This window comes from Leptosomus discolor, chromosome 13 (genome assembly GCF_034619465.1).
Source record: "Leptosomus discolor isolate bLepDis1 chromosome 13, bLepDis1.hap2, whole genome shotgun sequence".
Classification (NCBI taxonomy): domain Eukaryota; kingdom Metazoa; phylum Chordata; class Aves; order Leptosomiformes; family Leptosomidae; genus Leptosomus; species Leptosomus discolor.
Window position 1 is genome coordinate 3627074 of NC_141403.1, and position 27013 is coordinate 3654086.

A 27013-nucleotide genomic window follows, 5' to 3' on the forward strand; every position below is an offset into this window, starting at 1 on the left:
CCTCAGCACAAACTGCTCTCCCTTCTCCCGTTGTCCAGAACAGGGTGACTTCTGATGCTTGCGTAGCTTTATTGTTTCCTTCCCATTATTGTCAAACTCACGTTGTAATACTTGGCACTTTTACTGACTTTATAGAGTAGGATGTGATGTCGTAGAGAAGGGGACAGGGCTACCCAAATTTTCTCAATTGCAGGGAGGAGCTGCCCAGGTGTGCTGAGGGGCCTGTACTCAGGAAGAGAAACAGGGAATCCTCCACAGTGAGTAACCCCACTTTCAAGTGCACACAGTTTCCTTCATAGACCGTGTCCAGTACAGTGTAGTTTCCTCTTCTTTTCCTCGTCCTTTGCAGTTTGCCCTCTGGAATGTTCCCAGTTCAGTTATCTTCTTTCCCCTTTATTTTCGTATATTCTCATTTTACCTTGTCCTTTGTCTTCTTTCCAAAGGTTAAAGTTTCCATTTTTGTCTCTTCACACCATGAATCTTTTCTCATCCTAGTCTTAATCTTTATACGCGTTGTCTTTTTCCCAACGTGTCGTTGTGGTTCTGTCACTAACACATTGGATCATTTCTCTTCCCTTGCTGTGCAATGGCCCTTTTCCCAGCCCTGTGCAGTTCCTTCCATCCTTACTCATTGCCATACTCTTTCCTACCCACTCTTCTTTCTCCTTTCAAATTGCCTTTCGGTTTTCCTTTCCTGTCGGGTCCCTTTTGAATCTTGGCTATTGATGTATATGAGATAAGCTCAGTTCAGCTCCCAGACCTTTCTAGTGCAGCCCTTACTTCTGCATTTTCCTTTGTGGAACTGAAAGATAAAGGATACAAAGCTCGTCTGTAACAAAGAACCGAAGGATTTGGTCAACTGTGTTTTGGCTGCAAAAGGGGAGAACGGGCAGTAAATCAGAACTGTAACATGGCAGGAGAGGGCTGAGCTGGTCAAGTTGTAGTGAGCGGGGAGGCTTTGGCTTTAGGCGAGCTGCTTGAATTACAGCCCTGGCTAGCACCCTTCACAGATTGATGGCTTGCATGATAGCGGTGTGGTAGTGCCTCTAGTTCCACATAGTAGTAGCTGCTTTCACAATTGCCACAATTTGGTAACTGCGAGAGAGGAGCTCAGGATTGGATGAATTTGGGGACCAAACCGGTTTGTTATTTACCCAGGTAGATATGGAAGTTCTGGCTGGGATGTTGGCAAGATGCTCTGGGAAGCTTGATTGCCGTGGCCTGTGCTGCACCTTTTACTGCTGATTGAAAGGTTTCATTTTCCAGGGCTGTCAGTCTGGCACTTTACGTGGGCAAAAGAGTGGCTGTTTGTTTAACAGCCTAAAACTGATGGGGACAAAAAGGAAGTGGAAAACCAGAAACATCTGTACAAGATGGTTGTATCTGGAAAGAGGAGTGGGTTACTTTCGGCTCCATTGGAAAAGGCAAAGGGGTGGAAAACTGAGCTGAACTGGAAAAATAATCTGCACTCTGTCATGTAGCATCTTGTGTGCTGTGACTGTTCTGACTACTTCATTTTTCATTGTTTTTAGAAACAAAAAGCATTTTAAAATTGAAACCTATCTGTGTCAATTCTCACAGTAGCTCCTGCTCTACAAATGGAAGGTTTTAGCCAATTTTGTTCCTGAGGTCATGGCAAAACCTAAGTGTAGAATATTCAAATGACCTCAAATAGTTCTGAAGTAGTGACAATTAAAAAAAAAGAAAAAAAAAAAAGACTAGCTGTCTCTTTCTCTTTGTTTTGTTTTGTTTTGTTTTTTTCCCCTCCTGCCTGAAAGGAACTCCATTGCTGTGTCGTAAAATTAGTTGCGTATTTCAACTCTTTTTATTTGGAACCTGGTAAGAATTTTTCCCAGGCAGATGTAGCAGATGATGCACAAAAGCAGCAAGTAAATCTTATTCTTGCTGCAGTTTCCTGGATTGTATCTGGCCTTCCAACAGACAGAGGACTCCAGTCTCAACACTACTGTTCCCTGCCTTTCACAAGTGACCACATAAAAGCTGCATGATCGTATAACCTTTCAGATTCACATGACAGCTGTGTCTTGTCACTTACACATTTATTATTTCTTCTCAGGCATTGGAAAAATACCCCAACTCACCAATGACTGCAAAACAAATACTGGAAGTCATTCAGAAAGAAGGGTTAAAAGAAACAAGGTCAGTGTTTATATGTTCTGTATTTTTGTTATCTCTTTGAAAATCGTTTAGGAATGGTATATAATCTTTACGAAACATAAAGTGCTGGTTAATGGCTGAATTTATTTCCAGTACCTAAGTGGGAAACTTAGCTGATGGGGTTTGTTTGTCTGTTAGTTCAAGGCTTTTTAAATGGCTAGTGACTGGCTTAACTTTGTGCCTTTCTAAAGGAGACTGTGGGCCAGCTCCCGTCCAATGGTCTTTCTTTAGAAAGACAGTGTGATCTGCTCAGACGCCCCTGTGCTACATCTCTTCTTTTGCTTGAGGACCAAAGCTTGACAACTGGGTTGCCTCTGCCACCATGTGCACAGAGAAAGTGTGAGGTGGAGCTAGATGCACTCCTCCTCTCACTTGGGTTTGTGGTCTGGCACTTAAATCACCGTTATAGCTTGCTGGTGGTGCCGATAAAGAATTAGGAATGGAAGGGGAGGGGTGTTTGAACACTGGGAGCTAGTCTGGGGGGGCTGCAGGGGTTGGATGCTGAGTCGCTTAATAACAGCGTACTGTGGGTGTAGATATAGTCGTTAGGCTGTTGGGGGATACGTGGGTTACCCAGAGCCTGTGGAATCAACAGTTGCCTTCCAGTGATGCCTGGTTCAGAGGGGCATGCAGCTTCTTGTTCCTCCAAGGTGGCTGACTACTTGGTAGGTCTTCTGTTGACCAGATGGAAACTTGGGCAGGAAGTAAAATAAGTTAAGGAAAAACTGCCTGGTCGGTGGGGGTCTCCTACAAGATGCAGTTTCTTCTCCTCCAAATGTTATAGTAAACATTTTCTGTTCTAATAAACTGTTTTAATACTTGTGGCTGTCTGTCTCAAAGCAAAGGGAGGCATCCGCTTTTATTTTAATTATATTCTTTTAGTGTGGAACCTGAAATCTAGGACAAGAGAACTTCAAAGCCCACGCAGAAGAGTAGTAACACACTATGTCTGTTATTTCTGAGTTTATTCTGGTGAACCAGAAGTAACCATGGGACACATTTTTACTAAATTCATTGCTCCTAAGAAACACAACACTGATAATTTGCACTGCATAACTGTGCACTGCATTGTTTGTAGCCTCATAACGTGCTTGCAATAGCTGTATTTTGGTAAAATTGCAAAAGAGCTGGTTTGCAAGACAAAGTTGTATTTGCCATCTTTTACAGATATAAAATGCTGTAGTTCCTGTCCAGAAATTGCTTCAAGTATATTTGGCAATGATGCGAAAGAAACAAGGGGATGAAAACTTTTGAAAATGAATGTCCAAACATGTGTTATGCTGCAAGGATTTGCATACAACAACAACAAAAAAGCAAGAAAACCCAACTTTGAAAATCTGTTTTATTAAGATATGGTTTCTCACCACAGTGAATAGATTGCTTTCTTCTTCTTACGTCCTGTGATATGAGACAACCGCACAGGAGAGGCTCGCGTGCCTGATAACAGCATTTCTTTGTAATTTTAAAAATTCCTGTTTCCGTGAACAGTGCATGAATAAAATTTTGTGTGCAAAACCTATGGGAGGGAGTGAAGGCAGCATTTTTATGATTTAAATACAGAAAATGTGGAAGCCCTTTTTAGTTCTTGCAGAATGAATAATAAGAGAAAGAGTCCATTAAAGAGGTTTGAAGCTGGATCCTCTTTCATTTCTCCAGTTACTAAAACAGAATTGCAGGGAAATAGGAAGGAGATTCAGATTCGTTCTGATTTTTATTCACGGTACGGTATGTGCAGGTCGGTCTGACTGTGTAGTAGATTGCAGGATGCCATATGTGGTCCTGAGTGTCTAGGTAACAGAGAAGGATAAAATTCAATGCTCTTTACTCCATAGTTGAAACATTGTACTACGTTATAGGCTAGGTCATCCTAAACTGATTAGCCTAAAAATTCTAAAATCTGCAATTGTAAAAACAAAAACGATTGATTCTGTATTGATTTTTTTTTTTTTAAAAAGTATTTGTGTTCTCATTTAATTTCTGATTTTGTGTAAAAGTTGTGTTTCTGCTGCATTTTAATATTGATTAGGCACAAACCTGGAATGTTACCCGAGTGCCTAACTCTTAATAGGAGCCGATAAGGTATTTGACTTCATACACATATTTGTTTATGAGGCCTCGGTGCACAAGTAATATTTTGTTTTCACAGTCGTTGCATTTAGTCTCCCATTTACTTCATCCAGCTCTGCAATTTCTTTCAGTTCCTTTCTGCCAGCATGGTACCTTTGCCGTTACTGAAGATGATCTTTCCTGGTCTCTATGCTGCGCCAAGCTAAGATGAGGAATTGGTGTAAAGTTATGATGTGCAGTCACCTGGTCATAAGCAGTAGTGTGGCACTAGCATATAATAATTCTGTATTGATGTGTGTATTCTTCAAGTCTGAACTTGTACCAGCAATATGTGGCTACTGTAATATACTACTTTAATATACTTGTTCCTTTATACTGGTTATCATTTTCAGTAGAGCCTTGGCAATCCTGAACGAAGTTCTTCAAAAATTGTACTGTTCCATTTATAGATGAACGAGATTAATTGGCTTAGTCATTTTTCAAATATATTGCAGCATTAATTAGTCTAAAGCTTTTTGCTGTGGTAGTAAATCTGAATGAATAACGTATGATTTTCAGCAAGCTAGCTCATTGTTATGTGTAATCTTTAAAAAGACGCTGTCAGACTATTCAGCCTCTTCTTTTCTTTGTTTGCAATAAAGACATCAAGTTGCACATTTATTTTTTTATTACTCAAATAACTAAATACAATAGGAGGAAAATTCCAAGGTTACAAAGTAGATGTATGTTAGAAATTAAAATAAAAACTGACTGTCGTGTCCTGTGAGAGGCTTCCTGTATCGTGGGGGATGTACAGCTCAATTTTGTTTTTTAAATATCTTTCCTGTTGTTATGGTTGGTTGTACAATGGTCAGCAGGCAGGCAGTTCTTCTGCTACCTAGAAGGAGTAAAAACTTTTAAGGCGAACCTTTTGGGGATATAGAAAATATATGGATTTCTTCTGGGGGAGGGCGGGCGGGGCGGGAGGAAGAAGTATTTATTTTACATTCCTGCCTGTGCTGATAGTGAACAGCATCAGGCCAACAGTCACGGACACCGAAATCTCTTTACAAACAAGATACCCTGCAGCTCGCTCCAGTGTACAGTGCTCTGGATTTTCCTTGCTGGCATCCACTGTCCCATTCTTTTCAAAACAATCCCCTGTGCCACTGTAAATTTCTAGACTTGCCACCTACTGGTTGTGCACCCTAGCACGAGATGGTGCTGGTTTTGCCAGGGGGAGTAGACTTAGACATAGACTGCTCGTCACAGTATGATCCACGCTAGCCGCAGCGCCCCTTTTCCACGGTGCTGCTGCCTCCCTCGTTGTTCTCCATCTTGTGTTGCCGCTGGTACTTCTTGCTGTTGAGGTCTAGAATTCCCCTTGCTGAATCGTATTCAGGTCTTCTGCAGACCCTTTCTCAAATTTATTAAGGTGGCTTTAACACGTACTCGTGGCTGTCAGCGTGCGTGCAGCCCTTCCAAGTTTAGTGTCATCTGCTTATTAGGACTTGTTTCCTTTTGCAGCATCGCTTTTCTCTTCTTTGCTCACGAAAGTCCCATGAGAAACAATGTCCAAAGGCTCATTAAGTTGGGCTACACGATACCTACTGCTACTTCTCTAACTACAGGGTGTGCCACTACGTCATAAAAAATATTTTGATAGATTTAAAGTAACTTGTTCTTGACAGGTCAATGTATTACTCAACTCCTTACATGCTAAATACTTCCAAATAATTTTGGGGGTGTTGAAGTTCAGTTGCTGCATCTCTACTTCCTTGGCCCTGCCTTTTTTCATTTTTTTTTTTTTTTTTTTAAAGCTAGTCGCTAGATGTTTTCCAGTCTTTTGGAATCACTGCTATCCTCTACAAATTCTCGGAAATGACTGCTGATAATTCTCAGACTGGTCCAGTCAGCTCTAAATACCTTATGGTGAGCTTCAACAGATTTAACTGAGTTGAGAACGTCTAATTTATTTAATTGCCATCTAATAATTTTTTTTCCATGTTTGTTCCTGGTGTTGGTTTTAGTGGCTGTCTAAACATAGACACCTTTCTAGTTAGGTATCAACAAAGAAAAGGCACTAGCACTCCTTTGGGTTTGGTGTGAGTGCTCAGTGCCACCCCTTGATGGAGGAGCAAGCCAGTGTCCTGTTGATGTGCTTACAGAAATGTCTTTGTGCATGGTGGTGGGTGAATTTGCTGAAGTTTAATTTCCTGAAGCCCATTTTCGACTTTTCGTGTTCTCCCTTGTTTTCCTAAAACTGAAGGATCGTCCCTTCACGAACACCCAATGTTTTCCACTGCTTCTTCCTCACTGGTTCAAGTCAGACCTAGTACTGCCTGCCTTCCTAAGTGCTTTTTACATCTTCTGTTCAAGGATTTTTGTTCCTAACACAGTCCCAGGAAGTTGCCAAATCTTTCTCTGTCCTTGCATCTTTCTTTTCCCGAGAGGTGCCTGCATGGTTGTAATGGGGACATTTAAATGGGTTGTGTGTTTTAAAAAATTTTGCTGATTCTCACAGAAAAAGCTTCTCTCTCTAACTGTCCTGGTTTTTTGCTGTATTAAACTCTGACCCTAGTACCATCCTTGGGTTTGCCCTCTTTTGTCGTTACTCGGAAATTGCCTATAGGACCACCAGGAATAACCTGTCTGTTCCCTTCTGTTTGGGGCACTGCATCTTCACAAAGGGTAGCAGCAAGTGAAGACTGCTTAAAATTATCAGGGAGATAAAAATAACGACAGAAGTTGGTATGAATTAGGTGTTCGGATTAAGGAGGAGATGATTGAATTTAGGAATGTAAGTCTTCCAATATATAAAAGATAGAAAGAAGTAAGGGAATAGGTTAGTCTGCATGTCTGATACGGACAGGACAAGCAATAAGGATTTTAAATTGTAGCAAAAAAAGATTCTGATCAGATAGTATGAAGATTTTTATTATTATTTTTTTTTCCTAACAGGTATAATTGATTTCTGTCGTGAGCTGTGGGGGAGATGTGAGAGATCTCTAGATCTCTCTAAAAACAATTTAGATATGTGTCTGTCAGGAATTACGTCCATTTGGTTGATCCTACCTCGAATTAGAGGAATGAACTAGCATATCCCTTGATCTATAGTTTTCTATTAATTTTTTTAGATCAGTTTGCAGTGCTTGGGCTATAGATACTGTCTGAGTCCTAGGGGAGAATATCCAGCCAGATTCTGATGAATGTTTGCTGCTAATAACCCTAGATTATGTCTCGGCTTTCTGTAGTTCCCTTTCTCCTTTGCTCGGTGAGGCTGGGAAATTGACTTGTCTGGGTAAGATTAAAGCCAAAGATTCTCAGTACAAGTTAAAAGCCAATAAACTTTCAAAACAGGACAAACACTGTTTAATTTTCTGGAGTGCAACTTTAGCCCACAGCTATGCCAGCTATTTACTTTCCTTCTCCATTAGACTCAGGACTGTGAACCCTGGAATGGGATAATTTTGTAGTATTTTTGCTGTTCAGATAGAGTAACTGACCTCTGAATTGTCAAGTAACTAATTATTCTGTTCAGGTAATTCACAGAAGAGGTTAAAAAAAAAAAAAAATCCCTTCCACTCATTCCGTTATTTGTTTCCCAGTAGGAACCTTAAACTACTTTCTCTTGATGTTTCTTTGTTGATCTTCGTTTCAACTATGAGAATCGTGGCATCAGTCCTAACTCCTCCTTTTTTTTTCTCTGCATATTTTGTTGTTTGCTACGCAAGATTAAGCTATCTATTGATTTATTGTTGTGGCAGTAGTCTTTCAGAAGACTGAGGTGCCTGCCACTGGCAATAGTGCTGTTTCTTCTGCACTCCACAGTGTTGATAATATCTATCATGAATGATATCATAACATATTAAGTCTTCTGAGCGTAGGAAAGCAGCAAAGTATGACCCTAATAAATCTCAAGACTAGATTTACACTCTTTGTGCAGAAATATTGAACTAGTGGGTTAGCTAGAATTAAACCTACTTTGAACTGCTGAGTGGAGTCATCAATGGAATGAAACACATGATCCATGCAGGGTCTGTCTTTAGCTCTGCAGTGAGGTGGTGCTCCTGAAAAAATTACCGTCACTTCTGAATCCTTTGATCTTTTTGACAGTGTCTCTGTAAGCCTCTGCATGCTTCATCCTTAGAGCTATTGACTTAAAAATAAAACCTCTTCTGAATGCTGCTATTTCTGTAAATAGGCGAAATGAGCTGGCAACTGTCTTCTGTTGTTTATCGTTTTCAAGTTCCTTGTTTTATTGTGTGTGCATGTAGACAGAGAAATTTTTACTTCCTTTCTCTGCCATTATGATTCATAATTATTAACAAGTCACAGTTTTTATCTTCCACTTAAAAAAGAAAAAAAAAGAAGGGCAAATGCCCTCCAATAACCAAAAGCACTTAAAAATTTCGCTGAAAGAACCACAGTTTTTGTCTTAAGGCTGTGATTGTTAATGGAAGAGCACAGACAGTTAAGAGGCTTCTGTGGTTGGATATGTCTGATAGAATTTATTTGGGAGCTTCTTCAGCTGAAGGAGTGCATTGTTTTATCTTGAAGGTAGTTATTCCCTGCAACAGACTGAAAGAAAGCCTTGATGGGAAGAGAGAGAGAAAGCCATTCGCATTCGTTTGCCTGGCATTATTAGGTTGATTTTTATGGTTGATTTTACAGAAGTGGCTTTTGGCTGGAGAGCAGCGAAAGAAACAAACTTTCAGTCCAACCTGTCTTTCTGCATAAATTCACTTCAGACACCTCTTTGAAAGGCGGTTCTTCCCAGTGTAACGACAAACTGCCTAATTTTGTAGGCAGTTGTGATCGCAGCAATTAATTCACCAGCTGAAAATCTCAGGCTTGCACCTTCCTGCCTAGGCATCCCCCCATTGTTACGCCACCGTGCAGCCTAACCTGGTAAAAACCGCTGGGTTTCCTGCGTTATTGCCGTCCAGCATTGGAACTGTAACTTGATAATCATGTCACCTCTGTGATAATTATTTCATTTTTCCATTGTGATGTAGCCCTGAAACAATGGTATTAACTGGAGCTTAAGAGCAGGGGTGTTAATTCTTGATTCCATGTTGCTGCACTGTGATTACCATACGATTCGTTTAGACCTAGCTGGCTTGTGTCTGTACAACAGTAATCCAGTCCTTGTATCGCTTTGGAAAACTGTTTTAGGGCGCCAATGAAACAGGCGTAAAATAATAAAATCTCAAATGTTTTCCCTCGGAGAGTTGCAAAGACAACAAAGAATTTTTAATGATGGTGCTTTTTCCATTGTGTATACCTATAAAAGGTACATTTCAATATAAGACACTTAACTGACAATTAACCTTGAATGTATTTTTTTTTTTTGCCTGAGCCACCATTATTTTCATTTCTGCTCAGTTTTTAGGAATTATCTGGGTTTTTTGTTTTGTTTTAATGCTGCCCCTCTTCCTTTCACAGGACAATGGAGTCTGTCTAGGGACTTCAATAAATGGTCCAGTAAAATCAGTGGGCGTGTCAGCATGTTGTATAAAATTACCTGTTTGTTTGGCTTTGGGTTTTGTTTTTTTTTTCTCATGATGCATGTGGTTAAGAGGTGCCCCAGCTGTTACAGGCAGGCTAAAAATCACGCTTGTGTCACAGACGCAAATTCCTTTGTTAGTTTTATTAAGGTGTGGATTTAATTTTGGAAATATTTCCAATTATAAACGGCACAATGTAAATAGTAAGAATCTTCTGAGTATGACACAGAATACTTTGGGGGATACTGTTCTTACTGTTAAGCATATTAATTGAGCATATGTAAAAAGAGAGTGGAGACAGAAGCGAAGTGCTGTTTTTCAGAGCTAAATGCAGAGCTGAGAATATAGTCTGGTCCTCTGCTCCTACACTCCCAGTATCCTCGCCCATTAAATTGGTGTTGCTGGTGCAGTCTCTCTACTAGTTCTACATGCAGTCCCTTGTCCCAAGAGTTTCTGCTACATGAATCTTCCCTCTTTCTCGAACTGGGTCACCAATCCCGTGGTCTCCAGTTAGACTCCAGACAGACTCTCTCTGCTGTCATCCTTTTTCCTTTCCCATGTGTGAGAACTCAAACTCCACTCATGTCACCATTCTATGTGCCTGAAATTTTCTTAAGTAATACAATGTGGACATCCCAGATTTCAGTATTTATTTCACATTCTGGCTCAGGACCAGTGAAGCTTTCTTCTTTAGTTTGGTTCCAGGACCAATTACGAGGAGATAAAAACACACTTCCATCATCTTATCATGTCTGGGACCTTCAAAAGCTGATTTGCACCAGTTTGGAAAAGTTCACATGGCTTTTTGTACTTTGTCCTTGATTCGTCATCGTGTTGAAGTCTGCTCCTGTATGCTCAGGTGGACTGAGATTTCAAAACAGTTGATTGTCTTTTTTTAGAGATAATTTTATTACTGTACTTTTCCATACACAGTTTTGCTCACATAGTGTTCAGCACTTCAGTTTTCCATTTGGTACAATAGTTCTCTGTCTCTGGGTGCTAAAACATCTATTGTAACCGCCTTTCCACCTTTCATGGAAGTAATAGGAAATAGTGCTGCTTGATTATTTTTTTTTTTCCCCTGTAAGATCTGCTGTAAAGTTGTTTGCTTTAAATCTATTAACAGCTCTGCAAAATGTGTCTGCAAAGATTGGGAAAGCAGGAATCCAGTCTGTGTGACACACTAACTTCCTCAGTACTATTAAAATATTTTTATTTTACTTGTGGAGTTACTTAGGTTTCTGCTCCTCTCACCCAAGCCTAACCTGTATTTTCTCAGAGAATTTTATGCTAGTGCAGTGTATGAAGCTTTTTTAGTTTTTGATGCTTTACTGGTAAGGGAGAGTCACCTGTATGATCATTAGATATTCAGGTTATAATAATGCAGTGGAAATGTGAAAATTTTAAAAGTTAATTTATTTGGCTGTAATAGGAAAACTTTTGGTGGTTAAATTTTGTGATGTGATAAACATGTTTCAACTTCTAAAGCTCTATATTCCAAAAATATTTTATCTTTGAATGCATGCCCAAGTCCTCTTTATCACAGCCTAATTTGCTGAAATTACAACCCCCATAATACGTTAACATCGTATTAAAGATACACCTTTTTTAATACGAGAGGAAATCCAACAACGTCAATGTAACAGATAGGTGCAGATGCTGATGATCTTGTCAGATTTACTAGTTATTTTCTGCAGTAATGACAACGCTTCCTATTGAAGGACACTTTATTTTGAAGTGGGACGTGGACATCAGCTGTGACTTAAGTGGTATAAATTTGTCAACAAATTCAGTGCTGGCTTTCTTTGCATAGTGTAAATAATTCCTTTATCAATATATTTTGATGTTTAACATAAGAATTTAAGTTGTGTTTTCTTTTTCCTGTGTGGTGTCTCTCAGTGTAGACTACTATTGAAAGAGACTGAAAGGTAGTAATGTAGTTCAGGCTGATGAAAAGAGAAACTTCCTGCGTTATAAACTGCTGGTGCCATATGCAGAGGTATCCTAAAGTGATAACTGTCTTCCCACATTTCTGCTAGAAAGTGTCATATTTAGCAACATTTAAGTGAGTATGCCTCAGGTCTTTTTTATTTTAATGTTTCTGTATTTCAGATCTAATTCTGCATTACAGTTTGTGTCTCTTTTTCTGAAAGAGAAATTAAATAAGGATATCCAAGAGATCTAAACAAGTTCAAAGCAATCAGATACTCACAGAAGTTAGGAAAGTTTCACCAGATCTTTAATCCATCCCCCCAGCAGTGCAAGTGGTTTTGGTTGGTTTGTTTGGGGTGTTTGTTCGTTTGTTTTGGTCGTTGGGTTTTGGGGTTTGGTGGTGGCGTGTGTGTGTGTGTATAGTATGTTTCCTGTAGTGTAGTGCTTTTAAGCCTGATTTCTTATTTTAAATGACTGAAGAGATGAGACCTTCCACAGCCTACAGAGTGTTTTGCTGTTCTTTTATGCAAAGTCTGCCTGCAGTTCTATAGACTAAACCATGACTATATGGAAGGTAGGTAGGTATATATGTTCTTTGATTATACTACCTTTATCAGCCTGCTTTGCCAGCATCTTTTTAAGAGGAGCAAGGACATAGAAGAGCTTTCCAGTAATAGTTTTCCATTGTGGTCCAGAGCCAAAACTTTCAAAAATATCTTTGGGAAACTGAGATTTGACAGAACCTGTTCTCTTTCCATCATCAGGTCTGTCACATACTAACATGAAAGTCCATAAGTAGTAAACTGGTATTTTAAAATAAAAGTCAGAAACAAGACCTGCAAGAGAGTTTAATATCAGTGTATGCTAGTTAGGGGCAAAATGCAAGAACTCTTGCTGAGTAGCCAGCAACCTTGTTCAGCTCTCTTGTGCTTAGAAAAGGCAAGAATAATTTACTGTATTTCCGTTAAGAAGTATTTGGGCGAATGTGATTCAACACATAAGCCTGTCAGGAGCAGCCATATATACCAAACGTTCAAACATGGAATGATATGGAGACTTTAGCTAGAAGGAGTCACCTTTTGAATGAACAGTGGTAAAACGTTCTTAGAAAAAGGGTTTAATCTGTTGAAGACTTAAAACCTGCAGTGAAAATTGAAGTCTGGCTGGGAACTTGAAGACATGCCTGGTTGAATGGATTTATGAGCTTTTGTTGCCACATCCGAGTAACCTAAGCAGCTGCTTTTTCTTGCAGGTGTAAAATGAATTATTCTGGGTTTCAGCTTGCTAGTTGCTGATTGAGATTTAGTTGTTGGGGTTGGGTTTTTTTTTGGCATTTCTGGTTTGTTCTGTTTTACATTGAGAAGTTAGTATTTAAATCTATTATTTATTACTGCTTTGAATTTCATTTATCCCACAGCTGACTTTTGTCTTTATTTCTAAGCACTCTGTCTTAAGGGACGTGCACAACATCCCACAAAATGGTATAATCTTTTTTTGTGCTATTTCTAGTATTCCATAGCAACTCGGGGAGGGGAGGGGAGCGCCTAAACTGAACACTGCAACACAGACAATTCATTACAGATTTTCCGCTTAGTATTCAGTAAATTGTCAAGTCCTTATTTTCATCATTAGCATATTTTTCACAGAGCAGAAGCATAGCCATTTCTGGCAGACTGAATTAGATGTGTTTGAATGTGAAAGAAGAAAACATTGTCAGGCTTTCTATGAAAGCATCATTTTCTAGTAATAATCTATTTTCTGGAACACTTTGCTGTGGATGTCTTTATGTTTCTATAAAGATATGGGTATGTGTTACACTCTACCTGTAATTAAGCCATTTCTTAACTGAAGGGGAAAAAAACCACAGAAATAATTCTTCTATCTCTTTTTTTTTTTTTTTTCCTCCTTCATGTTGCGTGAGTTGAAAAATTTACTAGTTCTCTTATAGTCATGCAATGGCGTATTTCATTTAAAACTTTGCATTATATTATTATAGAATCAAGACCAAAAAAAGCCTCAGAATTTCACCGTCCAAGGACTATGAAAAAGATCAGGTATAACTATTCAGAAAACTTGTTATACGTTAATTTCTTTTCTGTCTAAGGCTACCTGATAGCAATTCCATTTTATTATAAAGTGTCGTAGATAGTTGTCGTAATTACTGTGAAATCAAATTTCACGCTCTTCATTTCGAAACAGAGTTAAAAAGTGCCTAAACATCTTCTGCTTGCCCACGTGCTGTCCTGTGAAGAAAAAACATGTTTTATGCAAGGTCGGATTTTCTTTCAGTGGTATAGAAAGCTCCCATCTTCTGCTTGTGATCCCAATAAACTCTGCATTGGTCTGTGAGGCTGTTTTATGATAGTTGTGTGCTAGAACCAGTAATTACTGGTGTGGCTGGCAAACATTGACAGCATCAGTAGTGTGCTGAGAACCAAAACATATATATCAAATTAAGAGAACTTAAGTACTGTATGTATGAAACTGTTTATGTGCTTGAGCGTGTAAATACACCTAGAGATGCCAGTTCGCCTTTGTACACACACACATGCACTTACATGCCCATAAAGTTGTAAATCACAAGATTATGCTGAAATACATCCTTTGCTCAGTTATTCCAATAGTGAAGACTATGGGAAAGAGCTCAAAAGATTCCTGTTTTGCTGCTTGCCCTCAATAGCTAAAAGAGAGGACAAATTGATTTTTTCCCCCCATTGCTTTTGCTTTTTAATTTTATTTGTAATATGACACAAGGAAAATGGGATCTAGTAGCTCTTTTGCTGGAAGGTACTACTTACTAAATTAAAACCAAGCAAAAATAGCTAACTGAGTCACCATATTTGGCGTCTTACAGCATCCATAGCTAATGCTGTGTCTTTTATATGTTTCAATAAGCTTGCTTAAGATATATTTATCTTCTATCAGGAATCTATCAAGATAAACCATTCTGTCCCTTTTTTCCTAAAAGAGCTCCGCTTGCATGCTTTTATATTTCGTTTACAAATGTAGTAAAACGAGTGCAGAATCTAGACTATTATTTTCTCTTGCAAGTGTCCCCCACGACTTGTTATTGCTTCTTTTCTTGTTCTTGTGTTACCGATACACCTGCAGCTTTTGTTTTATAGACTGCTAAATACTTTAGGTAGCCATTATCAAATAGGGAATCGTGTCAAAAATAACAAGTGTCCTCTATGATCATCACAACAAGAAAAAACTATGATCTGCAACGGACAGCAAGGAAGTTTTTGAGAGGAAATCTTCAAGAATATATGACAAGCAGGAAGTTGTTGTGTTGTTTTGTTGAAGACTGCTGGCTTTCAGTCTTTTCTTGGCCAGCGACAATTAGGCAGTTTCAAACTATATTTATACTCTGTCCCCGTCATCCAACACCAGCACCACTAAACCCAGTCCAACCATTAACCTTTCTCTGTAGTAGTAGCTTAAGGATATTCATGCAAACAATTGCATCAAAATGTCATCCAGTCAGATGAGGTACTGAGCTGTATAAACTAAAGTAGTAGTGATACAAGATTGTTTGTGCCCAGGCTTACAGTCCAGGGATTCATGACACGATTGGTACTGTCAATGGATTTAGTATTAGACTTATCATTTAATTCTTTATTAAAAATACTTAGACACAGATGGGGATGACTCACAGAAAACAATTTCTGGTTCAGACTGAGTTTTGTTTGCGTTGCCACATTATGTTACGTTTCTTTGGCTCTTTCTTTGTATCTCTGTGTGTCTCAGCCCCCTGCATTCAAAGGGACTTTATTAATGGCTTCAGCAGAATCCAGCTTCTTTTCAGATGGAATGATGCGCCTGTCAGGAATGGCCAGTCTAAGCTTTTATTTTAGTTATCAAGGCTCTGTTTTTAAAAATTATTTGATGGTTACTATTGTTAAAATTTTAAAATATTGTCATTTTGAAATCAGATTGACTTTTAGTTGTAAGTGAAACAGAAACTTAAGTGTCTCAGTTCCAGACTTAATGAGCTGTTGTAAGTCAAAAATAAGGAGTTCTACTAATGGTATGAATTGCAACAGCTGGATTAAGTTAAAACACGAAAATAAAAGTATCTGCTCGGTCCTTTGAGGGAAGGAAAGAACATTTTGCTGTGCTGTTTTGCCAAGTTAAACTCCCTTATTGACAGCAAGTATAACTTAAACATTTCACATCCACCCAAATGTTTTAATTTGACCCAATACAATAAATCATATGTTGCTGTATTTTTAAAGGTACAGGATGTAGTGCGACTGCCCATTCTGTATTTATTTTCAGGCTTTCCTTAGTAAGAGCTCTTAATAAAGATATTTTAAGGACATAACTGACACTTATTAGTCAGCAAAGTTGGAGTAGTCACATTTATTTTAATGTAAAGTGTGAAAATGTCATCTTGCTTACAGAAGCATTTTTGCAGGAATAAATATTCCTAGAAAACAGTAGTTTGCTTTTGGATCTAATCTTTATTTCTTTGTGATTACTCCCAGCTTCCTTATTCTCTATATCAGTTTGATTTTTTTTTTTTTTTTCCATCTGTATTGGTGACTGAGTAAAACATTCTCAAGTGCTTGAATTACTCTTCAAATACAAGAATATCAAGAAAAGTGTTTTGTAGTAGTAATGTTTCTTTTCATTCATTTGTTCTTTCACATGCCACAATTTTAGGAATTTTTAATTTGGTTTTTTTTTGGTCAATTGAGTGTGAACTGCAGATGTAGAAGTAGGTCATTCTCGTGTATTCTAACTTCCTTTTGCTCTTTTTGATTTGGATGTTAAAAATAAACATGACACTTTTGCATAATTATCTTAGAATTCAATGATTAGTTTTAAAATTCTGCATTCTCTCAGTTGGAAGTTATGCCTTAATTGATAATTGGAGAGAAGAAACAAATTTAAAAACCTCTGATTTCCCTGATTTTTTTGTGAGTGAGAAAGAATAAGTTACAGTACACTTTCTCGGTTTTGAATAGGAATGGGCAAAAATGGTATTTTGTGATTTCAGTTGTTCCCGTTTCATAACAGGGTTTATTATTATTTTATACTTCAGCTTTAAAAGAAGTGTGATTCCTTTATCAGAATACAATATTACGGGATGGAGAGAAGGGAGGACAAGAGAGAATGGGAGAGAAGAGAATGAGAGGAGAGCCCTGCAGCCAAGGCGGTAGTGCCGCTGTGGTAACATATTGAAGAAAGATTGAAACCAGCACTCGGGCAGAAGAGGAGGGTGAAAAAGCGAGCGTGAAAAGTAGTGTGAGCACCAAGGTCAGAAAAGGAGGAGGGGAGAAGGTACTCCAGGGGCCAGAGCAGAGGTTCCCCTGCAGCCTGTGGAGGACCATGCCTCAGCAGATACCCGCACTGCAGCCTGCGGAGGACCCCACGCTGGAACACTTGGGTATTTCCTGAAGGAGCTGTTGCCCATGGAGGCTGGAGCGGGCTCCTGGCAGGAGCTGCAGCCCACAGAGAGCCCACAGTGGAGCAGACAAAAAGTGTGAGGAGGAAAGCAGCAGCAGAGAGGAGCTGTTATGGACTGATTGTAACCCCCAGTCCCTCAGTGACATTGTGGGTGAGGAACCTGTAACTGCATGCTGTTAGCAGTGAAGTTAAAATTTTTAACTGGCTGGAAGAGCTTGCATGTGGTACTGGTATGTGGTAACCACAACCCTGGAAATTACTTTCCAGCAAGAAAAAAAACCTTAAATCTTTGTATTAAAGTAACTCAGGTTTAGTGGTTTCAGCATTGCCATTCAATGAATAGGTACATTCTTTCCAGGTAAAAAATCACATAGAAATTGTAATAAGCATTAAAAACTTTCTTACTGATTTGGAAAATGATTACTTAAATGGATGGTGTGACTGAAATGGCATAACGTAACAAACTCTGGCAGGCCAGCATGTTGGCATGTGTCAATTTTTAAGAATGGGCAAAGTTAATAGGGCAACGTAATTAGGATAAATCAAACTTCATAACATTTTTGCTAGTCAGAGTAAAGAAAGAAAAATAAATCCCTTCTAAGTTCAGCATAGTAATTTGGTTTAATGCTGTCCTTTCTATCAGGGAAAAATATCATTTAATAAAGTAACATTGACTTTATTAAAGTCATTTTATTGATCAATAATCAAACCCAAATTTTAACTTCACTGCTAACAGCATGCAGTTACAGGTTCCTCACCCACAATGTCACTGAGGGACTGGGGGTTACAATCAGTCCATAACAACTCCTCTCTGCTGCTGCTTTCCTCCTCACACTTTTTGTCTGCTCCACTTTAATAAAGTCAATGTTGAGTAATGTATTCAAGGTTTAAAGATTTCTGAAGTAAAAAAGAACTCCATAATTCTCATAAAATATAAACAGTTTTAAACTGTACAGTAGTTAGTGAACTTTTCTCGGCAATACTGGTTGATTATTTCCTTTAAATGGCTAAATATTGCCACAATTTAAGCCTTTTCTCTGAAATATGTGTACCTTTTAAAACTTAATTTTAGTAGGTCTTAACAGCATGTTATGTTTTGTCTCTCTTACTGGGGGAAGATGAAAGGAGATGTCTGTACGTAAACACCTATTCTGATTTTATAGATTTGGTTGCCATTGGTTTTAATGGCAACAACTGGAAAATGGCAATGAAATCACTTGAGAGAGCAGGGACATCTCATCAGGCTCAAGTGGAAGAACGTGTGGGGGTGTGGAGCTCCTTCAAGCTTGGTAATTCTGCTTTTCCTCACCAGGATGGTACCTTCACCTCTCCCCTCCTGTGTCTTCTCCTGCCATGATGTAGCAACCCAAGGGTTACAGCTCAGGCAAACCAGCTGCATCTGGCACGTAGGTTCAGGAGCGGCCGGAGGGAGCCTGTTGTGTTACTGACAAAAGGTGAAATACAGGCCTTGCTGTGAGGAGTCTGAAATGGGAACCAGTTGTGTCAGTCTGAGGCCATCCTTCTCCAGTTACTGTAAACCAATATTGCACCCGAAAGAATAATCCCGCTCTCTTTGAGCTGCTTTTCCTGTACTGGGCTGCCCACCTCCCTGGGTGCTGGCACAAGCATTCACATGGCTCTTTGGGGAAATAATCAAGATTGAAAGGAAAAAAAAAAGAAAAGGGGGAGCAGAGTGTGCATGGGGAGGACACATCATGGAGGCAGGAACATGTGGTCTGCCTTGAGGGAAGCCACTGAAACTGCTGCTTTGCCCGGCAGAGCTGGCTGAAGGTGACGTGAGCCCAGTTTTTGGTGCAAATCTTGGTGAAAGCAGAAACTACTCCATTGCTTTACGCATAGGTACGGGATGCAGGCGGTGGCGTAACTGCAGGGTGGTGTCTTGTCACTGACACAGCTGTGGTAACAGCAGCCCCTGCTGTGGATGGTAGGAAAGGCTGGAGATTCTAGTCCGTCAGGGGAGGAGTGTGTCTGGAAGCCGTGACTGCATCAGGGTGGTGTTCCTGGTACAGCATGGTAAGGTAGGAGTCTTCCTCGGCCTTCTGAACTAGGCCTGGCCCACAGTGGTTTTCTGGCAACACTTTGTGCTGCCTTCTTTTTCCTTTTTCACTGTGCAATGGAGTTGACGAAGCCGCTGTCAGATGCTGCATGGGCTTCCTCTGTGGGTGGTCCAGCAGCTCAGAAGCCTTGTTGCTCTTTTGCACCATTTTTGGTCACTCTGTTACAGATCTTCAGCAGAGGCAGCTAATCACAGACCTAGCAGTTGCAGCGGTTTCCAGGCTTCTTCAGGAAGCTTCAGGGAGTCTTCTGGGAGCTCCTGCTTCTGGGAATTTCAGTGGCTTGCTGCTGCAGGTCAGGGAGAGCCTATGGAGGGATTTGCCTCTGTCAGCTCTCTTTTGTTGGCTACTTGCTGTTTGTGGACTACCTGTGTGTTTTGTGTTCAGCTCCCCGTTGATCAAGCGGTGTCAAACACTTGTTTGATCAATACTTGAGGAGTAGCTGTATAACTGGTGGGCAAGAATGCAGCTCCCAGAGCCTTGGAAACAGAGGGAGCTAAGAGACCTAGCAGTTACCACAGCAGTTATACAAGAGGGGCACAGTGGGGCATGCAGAAAATTAGCTCAGGACAGTGTGGGACGTGTTACACATGAACAAGAAAGAACTGATTGAAGGTGTGAAGACTGATGACTGCCATGGCCATGGTTGATCATCAGACTATGGACAAAAGGGCCCAGGAAAGCTGTTTTATCTTCTTTGGTGAATAAGAATGGCCCATTCCAATGCGCAGAAAGTCAAGCAAGTGTGGCAGAAAGCTGGTATGAATGAGCAGTGGCAAATCATGCCTGACCAACCTCTTCGCACCCTGTGATCCGATGACTGGTTTAATGCATGAGGGGAGAGCAGTGGATGTTGTCTGCATTGACTTTAGCGAGACCTTTGGCATCGTTTCACGTAGTATCTTCACAGTCAGATTGGTATGATAGGAACTCAGTAAGTGGACAGTAAGGTAGATGGAAATTTGCCTGGCCTGCAGGGCCCAAAATGTTTTGATCAAAGGTTTTCACTCCAGTTGGTGACCAGTTACTACATGGTGTTGCTCAGTCATTGATACTGAGGCTGTTATTGTTGAACGTTGCTATTAAACACCTGGACAGTGGGTCAGTGCACATTCAGCAAGTTTGGAGATGGTCCTCAACTGGAGGGAGTGGTTGGTACACTGGAAGACTGAGCTGCTGTTCAGAGGGATCAAAACAGCAAAGAATGGTGCTAACAGGAACCTCATGAAATTCAACAAAGGCAAGAGCAATGTCCTTCTTCTGGGACATAGTAACCCCTGCAGCAGCACAAGTTGGGAGCTAACAGGCAAGAAAGCAGCTTTGCAGAAAATAACCTGAGAATCCTGACAGTTAACAAACCAGATGTTAGTCCAGCGGTGTGCCCTTGCACAAAGCAGCGAAGAAGGCCAAGCCCATATTGAGCTGTGTTAGCAGGAGGGTGGCCCAGCAGGTCAAGTGAACTGATCCTTCCCCTCTGTTCAGCACTTGTGAGACCACATCTGGACTACCGTGGCCAGTTTTGGGTCCCCTAGTACAGGAAAGAGATTGATATACCGGAGTGAGTCCAGTGGAGGTTCTCCAAGCTGGCTGGGGGCTAGAGCGTATGATGTATCAGGAACGGTTTAGAGACTTGGGCTGGTTCACACAGGAGAAGAGAAGGCTCAGAGGGATTCCATGGCAGTCCACAGCTCAGTAACGGGAGGGTGTAGAGAAAACAGAGCCAGGCTTTTCTTGGAGGTTGCACAGTGACAGCATGAGAAGCAAAGAATGAGAAGCAACAGACACAAATTGGAACATGGAAAATTCTGATTTGATACTAAGAAAAATATTTTCCCGGTGAGAGCAGTTAAGCGCAGGAGGAGGTTGTCCAGAGAGGCCTTGAAGTCTCTATTCTTGGAGATTGCACAAAGCTTGACTGGACAAGGCCCAGATCCAAGTGGCCCTGCTTTGAGCAGAAGGTTGGACTAGATGACTTCTGCAAGTTCTTTCCAATGTAAATTAGACTACGATTATATGAGTGTGTGAACCTTCGTGGACCTAAATGTTCTTAAAAATAGCTATAACGTTTTTGGGAGGGGGGTGGGGTGTATTTTTTATTTTGCATTTCACATTTCACTAACCACTGACATCTCAATAACACACACAAGATATTCTTAAAGCACTACAGAGAAAGTTGTGGAGACTGGCCAATTAGAAAGCCAAATTAAACAAGAGAACTTGCGATAACTTCATAGAGGTCCCTTGTGTAGGATGATTAAATTTAGGGGCCAAAGGCATTCGGTGGTTACTGACTATGTCTTGTTCAGCATAGTCACTTTACTTTCCACCTTAATTTTTTTTTTTTTTTTTGAGGAGTAAGCTTCCCCCAGCTCGAAGCCAAGAATATTTGGAAGGGTGGAGAGGTTGGTTTTTGGTTTTTTTTTCATTTTATACATTGCACATTTTGTGGCAATGTTTTTCTTGGGTTTAGTACATTTTTGATTGTAGCACAGTCATTACTTCATTTTTCTAAACATATGTATTTAAAACCCACCAGGGCCTGTGAAATCTGATCCTAAAATAAGACATGTATATCAAACCCATGGTTTCTGTAAGAAAGCCATTTTTTAACCTCTAGTCCAGAGTTCTTTTCACGTGACAGGTATTCATTTTTCTCCTTTCTTTATAATTTTGTCCTTCATGGTGATCATTGGTATTAGAGTAGAAAGTGAAAAATGTACTACTGCTTTTTAATGAAATCAGTTAAAACTATTAAAAGGAAATATTTTAATAAAAGAGAAAAGGAAAAACGTATATTCTCGAATAAGAAGTAGCCGGCAGAGAGAACTGTATTATTTGACCAGTATAAGAATTTGTTACATAAAGAAATCAAATGGTTTCTTTCAAGTAATGTTGAATGAGGAGGGTGTTCTCAGTCCAGAGCACACTATAGCTGTCGTGACCATCTCTGACGCACGCTGATTTCTTGTTCTTTTGGGATAATTTTCTTTCTGAACCATTTTTCTTTTAGGATGATTTCAAAAGATACTCTTTAATCTTTGCCTGTGTCTTTCAAAAACACATTCAAAATGCCTCTTTTTTTTTTTTTTTTTTGTTAACGTTGCTTTTTTTGTTATATTTGTACTGCACCTAACAAAATGGTCAGGGTTCAAAGTACAGAGATGCATTTGCTGCATATCCTTTCTTTGAGATTGTTCTTCACAAAGAAGAAAAACCTGGGGTTTGCCCAGGTGCTAGGAAACACAGAAATGTGTAAACATTCTCTATAAAAGTTGTATTCTCATTTCCTTTCTGTTCAAGGAATACTTATTGCCATATGTGAATATCATTTAAAGAGGTGTCATGGTGTTTCAAGCATGCTTTCCAGAACATATAAGCTATTCAGGGAGACCTACTCAGAGGCATGGCTGACAAAGGGCAAGGGTAGTCAGCGAAATATAATGGGTAGAGGTATTTAAATTTCAGGAAAGCGTGTTTGTATCCTTCTGTCTGCCGGGTATATTGTGGCATTGGTGTGATGTGTTTGTGTGCTTTTTATTTTTTATTTTCAAATTTACCTGCTATGCTGCTAGCATCTTGTTTTTAAATACATTATAAACCTAGAGTAGATTTCTATCTCCACAGGAAATTTTTACTTCAAAAATTGTTTTGGAAGAAAATCCGTGGGGGGTGTGGGGTGTGGAATCCATGGCAGTAACTCGGTAAAATTCTATTCAGGAATACTTTTAAATTTTAAACAGGTTCTGAAACTTCTGTATGCAAAGGCTTTCTTGTGAGAGAAAATGTTTTTTGAACAAACAAGCGAAACTCAAAACCCAAAAGCCTCACTGGCTTAAGGAGTACTGAAATTTGCAATGAACTTTTGTTCCCGGGGCTTTTCATTTTATTGTTTTAGATAAGTTGCCAATAAAGCTCTGGTTTCACCACAGGTGAACTCCATTTGGGTTTTTTTCTGGAACATTGCTGTCACTATTGTCACCAGGTTTGACACCATCAGAAGTTTTCCCGGGCTGCCAGCACCAGGAGATGCGATGCTCTTTGCTCTGCATATCAAAAAGAGAATCAGTGTTGTAGGGTACCAGAACTTCATATACCCTGGCCTCAGACCACAGAGTGCTCTGAAGGTGAGGGTGGAAATGCTGAACTTGATTGAAATGTCATGTCAAAGGCCATTGTACAGAGCAGAGGGCAGATCCGATGCGTTTTCAGTAGACTTTACCTCTGAGGTAAAAAGAAAGATCAGATATACCTTGGTGCTGCAGTACAGCTAAGAGGCAAATACCCCCAAAGTCGATGCCATCATTTGCAAAAGTAAGCCAAACTCTTAGCTAGTGAGAGGGAATTAGAATAAAAATTTTTTGGGTAGTCATGCATGAGAGCTTTGCTTTACCAGGAAACCGAAGTATCACTTTAGATTGTGCTGTCAGTCATTTGTGACTGACTGTGGGTGAACGGAACCAGCCTGGCAAACTCTTAAACAAAGAGACAAAACAACCTTTTACCGTGGTCCTCTGTCTTTTTGTCATGTTTGCCTTCAGCTAGCAGTTTCATTCACTTCTTTACCTTGTTTTTTACATGATGGTGTGTGGCTAGAGGTTTATTCCCTGTGTGCTTTATTGTGTGTGCTAATATCATGTAATCACTGCACACAGTGGCTGTATGTAGATGTACAAAAGGCCCAGAGGGAGACTGGCTCATGGAGGAGGATCCTAGAAGTGGTAGAAATAGGTCTTCAGGGTAGTGGCATCATCTCCAATATTTGTTTGTTATTTATATCCTTCCACAGAAGACTTGAATAATCTTTGTGTGTCTCTCCGGGTGGCTGCTTGCCACTGCTCCAGGGAGAGACAGCGTTCTTTAATGCTTCGGAGGCGGCCTGGTAAGAGAGCGAGGACACCTGTTAGTTCTGTGAAAGCAGCTTCGCTTTCCTGATTCTCTCCTTCCCTGATCCCAGGTTTGGGGAATTCAAACTGTGTAACCAGACTAGGTGAGTTTGTAAATGAGATTTCCTGCGAAGGAATGCAAAAAAAACCCTTTTCATGATACCTGGCTTGAATGTAGTATCCAGGTTGAATTTCTGTCTAGTATTGCTCTGCATTATTTCACATTTGGACAATGAAAAGATTCAGTTTCTTGGCCATGTACCAGACACTTTAGTCAACTGTGATTCCAGCTGCCTGTAACTCCCTCACAAGCTACAAAGGGCAAGGTTCAAGCTCGTTGCTACATTCTTCTACATTAGATATTTGGGTTTCACTGCTTTGGTGAACTCCAGCGAGAGCTGATAGGTAACTTCTGCTGGCTTGCGAGACAGATGCAAGGTATCTATGACAGATGTGTAATGTTTTGGCATGTCTGTACTGGTCCTTGTTTTTTCTGTCATACTAGTAATATTCTTGCTTTTGTCTTCATGTGGTGTAGAAAACCAAGAAATCTACATGAGGCTTGAGTATGAAGCGATGTCAGAAATACATGCAATGGGTCTCTTTCCATATCATCTTCTGGGGTTTCTTTGCTGTCTGTGAGACTACGGTCAAATCAGCTCCACTAGTCTGTTTTGTTGCCTGATAGCTGTGAGGTTCCTGGCTTACTTGCCCTGCTCAAGGATAGTAGCTGTGTTTGTGGTATTTGAAGGCTGAAAGTCAGGTGCCACGTGTGAAGCATGTGTAGGACCAGAGATGTAAGAGTTTTCTTTAGGGTGCTGCCCAAATGAGAACAAAATTGATGTTAGTTTTGGCTAATGTGGATAAAATTGGTTAAAAATAAACTTAAAACAAATATGCATTTCTTTTCAGAAATTTCTTTTAATCTTTTAAAATAAATTTAAAGATGCAATTGGGAGAGCTTACATTAGGAATAAACCTGAAGATTAGTTTATTCAAACTGTATAAATAGTATTCTACCTGTATGCCCTTCAATTCCTATAAAACAACTAGCAAACAACTGTTTAAGGCTTAAGACTTTATTTATTATGACTTTATTTATTATTTAAGTGTTTAAGACTTCTGAACATAAATAGTTTTGACAGTCACATCAACTGTAGGTATCAAGAGTATTTTCTGTAGTTCTCATTAGTAGTCCCTTTAAAATTAAGAAGCTGACTGGAAGTTCAAAAAGTAAAATGCTTTTTTCTTGTTCCAGTTTGTGAATAAAAGCTTTGTGTGAGAGGCTGAGATCTACCAGCTCTACAGTTTCACTGGTCTTAATATAAAAGTAGTAGATGGTTCCCTAGCTACCTACTACCCACGCACTAAAAGATAATGTGTTTACTGTTCAATAAATTGTTGGATATGTAATCTTTTGAAAAGTCTCCTTTTTTTTTCCCTTTTATATCCAACATATCTAGTGTATTTTCATTCAGCACTTAAAAGCCAATCTTTTAATGAAATTCCAGTTTCTTTCCAAAAATGACTTAACAGAAATAGGTACACTTGTAATGATTTAGTAAATAAGATGTCATTGTTATTTTAACATCAGAAAATACGACTTAGATTAATCGTTGTAAGTTGTTAGGTAATAGCTGAATACATTTATAGTCTCCCAATTAGCAAAAAGTAATATTACATTAAAGCTCTGTTTATTTGCTGATTGAGGTATTTTAATAATTGCAAGCAATGAACAAATTAAGCTTGCAATAGGAAAATAAATGGAAAAATTTCAAAAGCAAGATTTAAACTGATTGTTCAAATCAAGTTTTCTGTTTGATAATTTAAAGAGGTTTAGTTTGGATTGACATGTTTAGTCATGACTTTGCTGTGTATTGAAAGAAGGATGACTCTGAATGAAATTCTACCTGGAACATGTGGTCTGTATTTAACATTGGATGAGACGGCAAATACACTGCTTGCAGTCTTCCTGTGTGTACTGGGTTTGCACGGCCAGGTTTTGGTAGTGGTGGGGCTACAGGGGTGGCTTCTGTGAGAAGCTGCTAGAAGCTTTCCCTGTGTCTGACAGAGCCAAAGGCAGCCGGCTCCAAGATGGACCCACTGCTGGCCAAGGCCGAGCCCATCAGCGATGGTGGTAGTGCCTCGGGGAGAACGTATTGAAGAAGGGGGGGGAAAGACCCCCTGTGCAACAGCAGTGGGAAAGAGGAGTGAGAATGTGAGAGAAACAGCTCTGCAGACACCAAGGTCGGTGAAGGAGGAGCGGAAGGAGGTGCTCCAGGTGCCGGAGCAGAGATTCCCCTGCGGCCTATGGTGAAGACCATGGTGAGGCAGGCTGTGCCCCTGCAGCCCGTGGAGGTTAGCTTTGGAGCAGATATCCACCTGCAGCCCGTGGAGGTTAACAGTGGAGCAGATATCCACCTGTAGCCCGTGGAGGACCCCATGCTGGAGTAGTTGGATGCCCAAAGGAATCTGTAATGCCATCAGAAGTCCACTCTGGAGCAGATTTGCTGGCAGGACTTGTGGCCCCATGGAGACCCACGCTGGAGCAGTTTGTGAAGAACTACAACCTGTGGGAAGGACTATTGGAGAAGTTTGTGGAGGACTGTCTCCTGTGGGAGGGACCCCACGCTGGAGCAGGGAAGGAGCGGCAGAGCCGAGGTGTAATGAACTAACCGCATCCCCCATTCCCTGCCCCCCTGCGCTGCTGGAGGGGAGGAGGTGGAGAAATGGGGAGTGAAGTTGAGCCCAAGAAGAAGGGAGGGTTGGGGGAAAGGTGCTTTAGGATTTGGTTTTATTTCTCATTACACTACTCTGATTTGATTGGTAATAAATTAAACTAATTTCCCCAGGTCGAGTCTGTTTTGCCCATTACGGTAATTGGTGAATGATCTCTCCTTGCCCTTATCTTGACCCACAAGCCTCTCGTTACGTTTTCTCTCCTCTGCTCAGCTGAGGAGGGAAGTGATGCAGC

The 27013-nt window shown here is 40.1% G+C and overlaps 1 protein-coding gene across 1 annotated transcript in view; it reads left to right on the top strand.

The window, feature by feature from the left end:
• The first annotated feature begins 200 nt into the window (after window positions 1–200).
• The window catches only part of ASXL3 (ASXL transcriptional regulator 3), a 98679-nt gene continuing 71866 nt past the window's right edge, over window positions 201–27013 (top strand). Inside the window, exons 1-2 of the mRNA XM_086472722.1 lie at window positions 201–257; window positions 2078–2160. Coding sequence (XP_086328848.1) covers window positions 2105–2160 — 56 coding nt within the window. The 5' untranslated portion in view covers window positions 201–257; window positions 2078–2104. The remainder of the gene's footprint in view (window positions 258–2077; window positions 2161–27013) is intronic.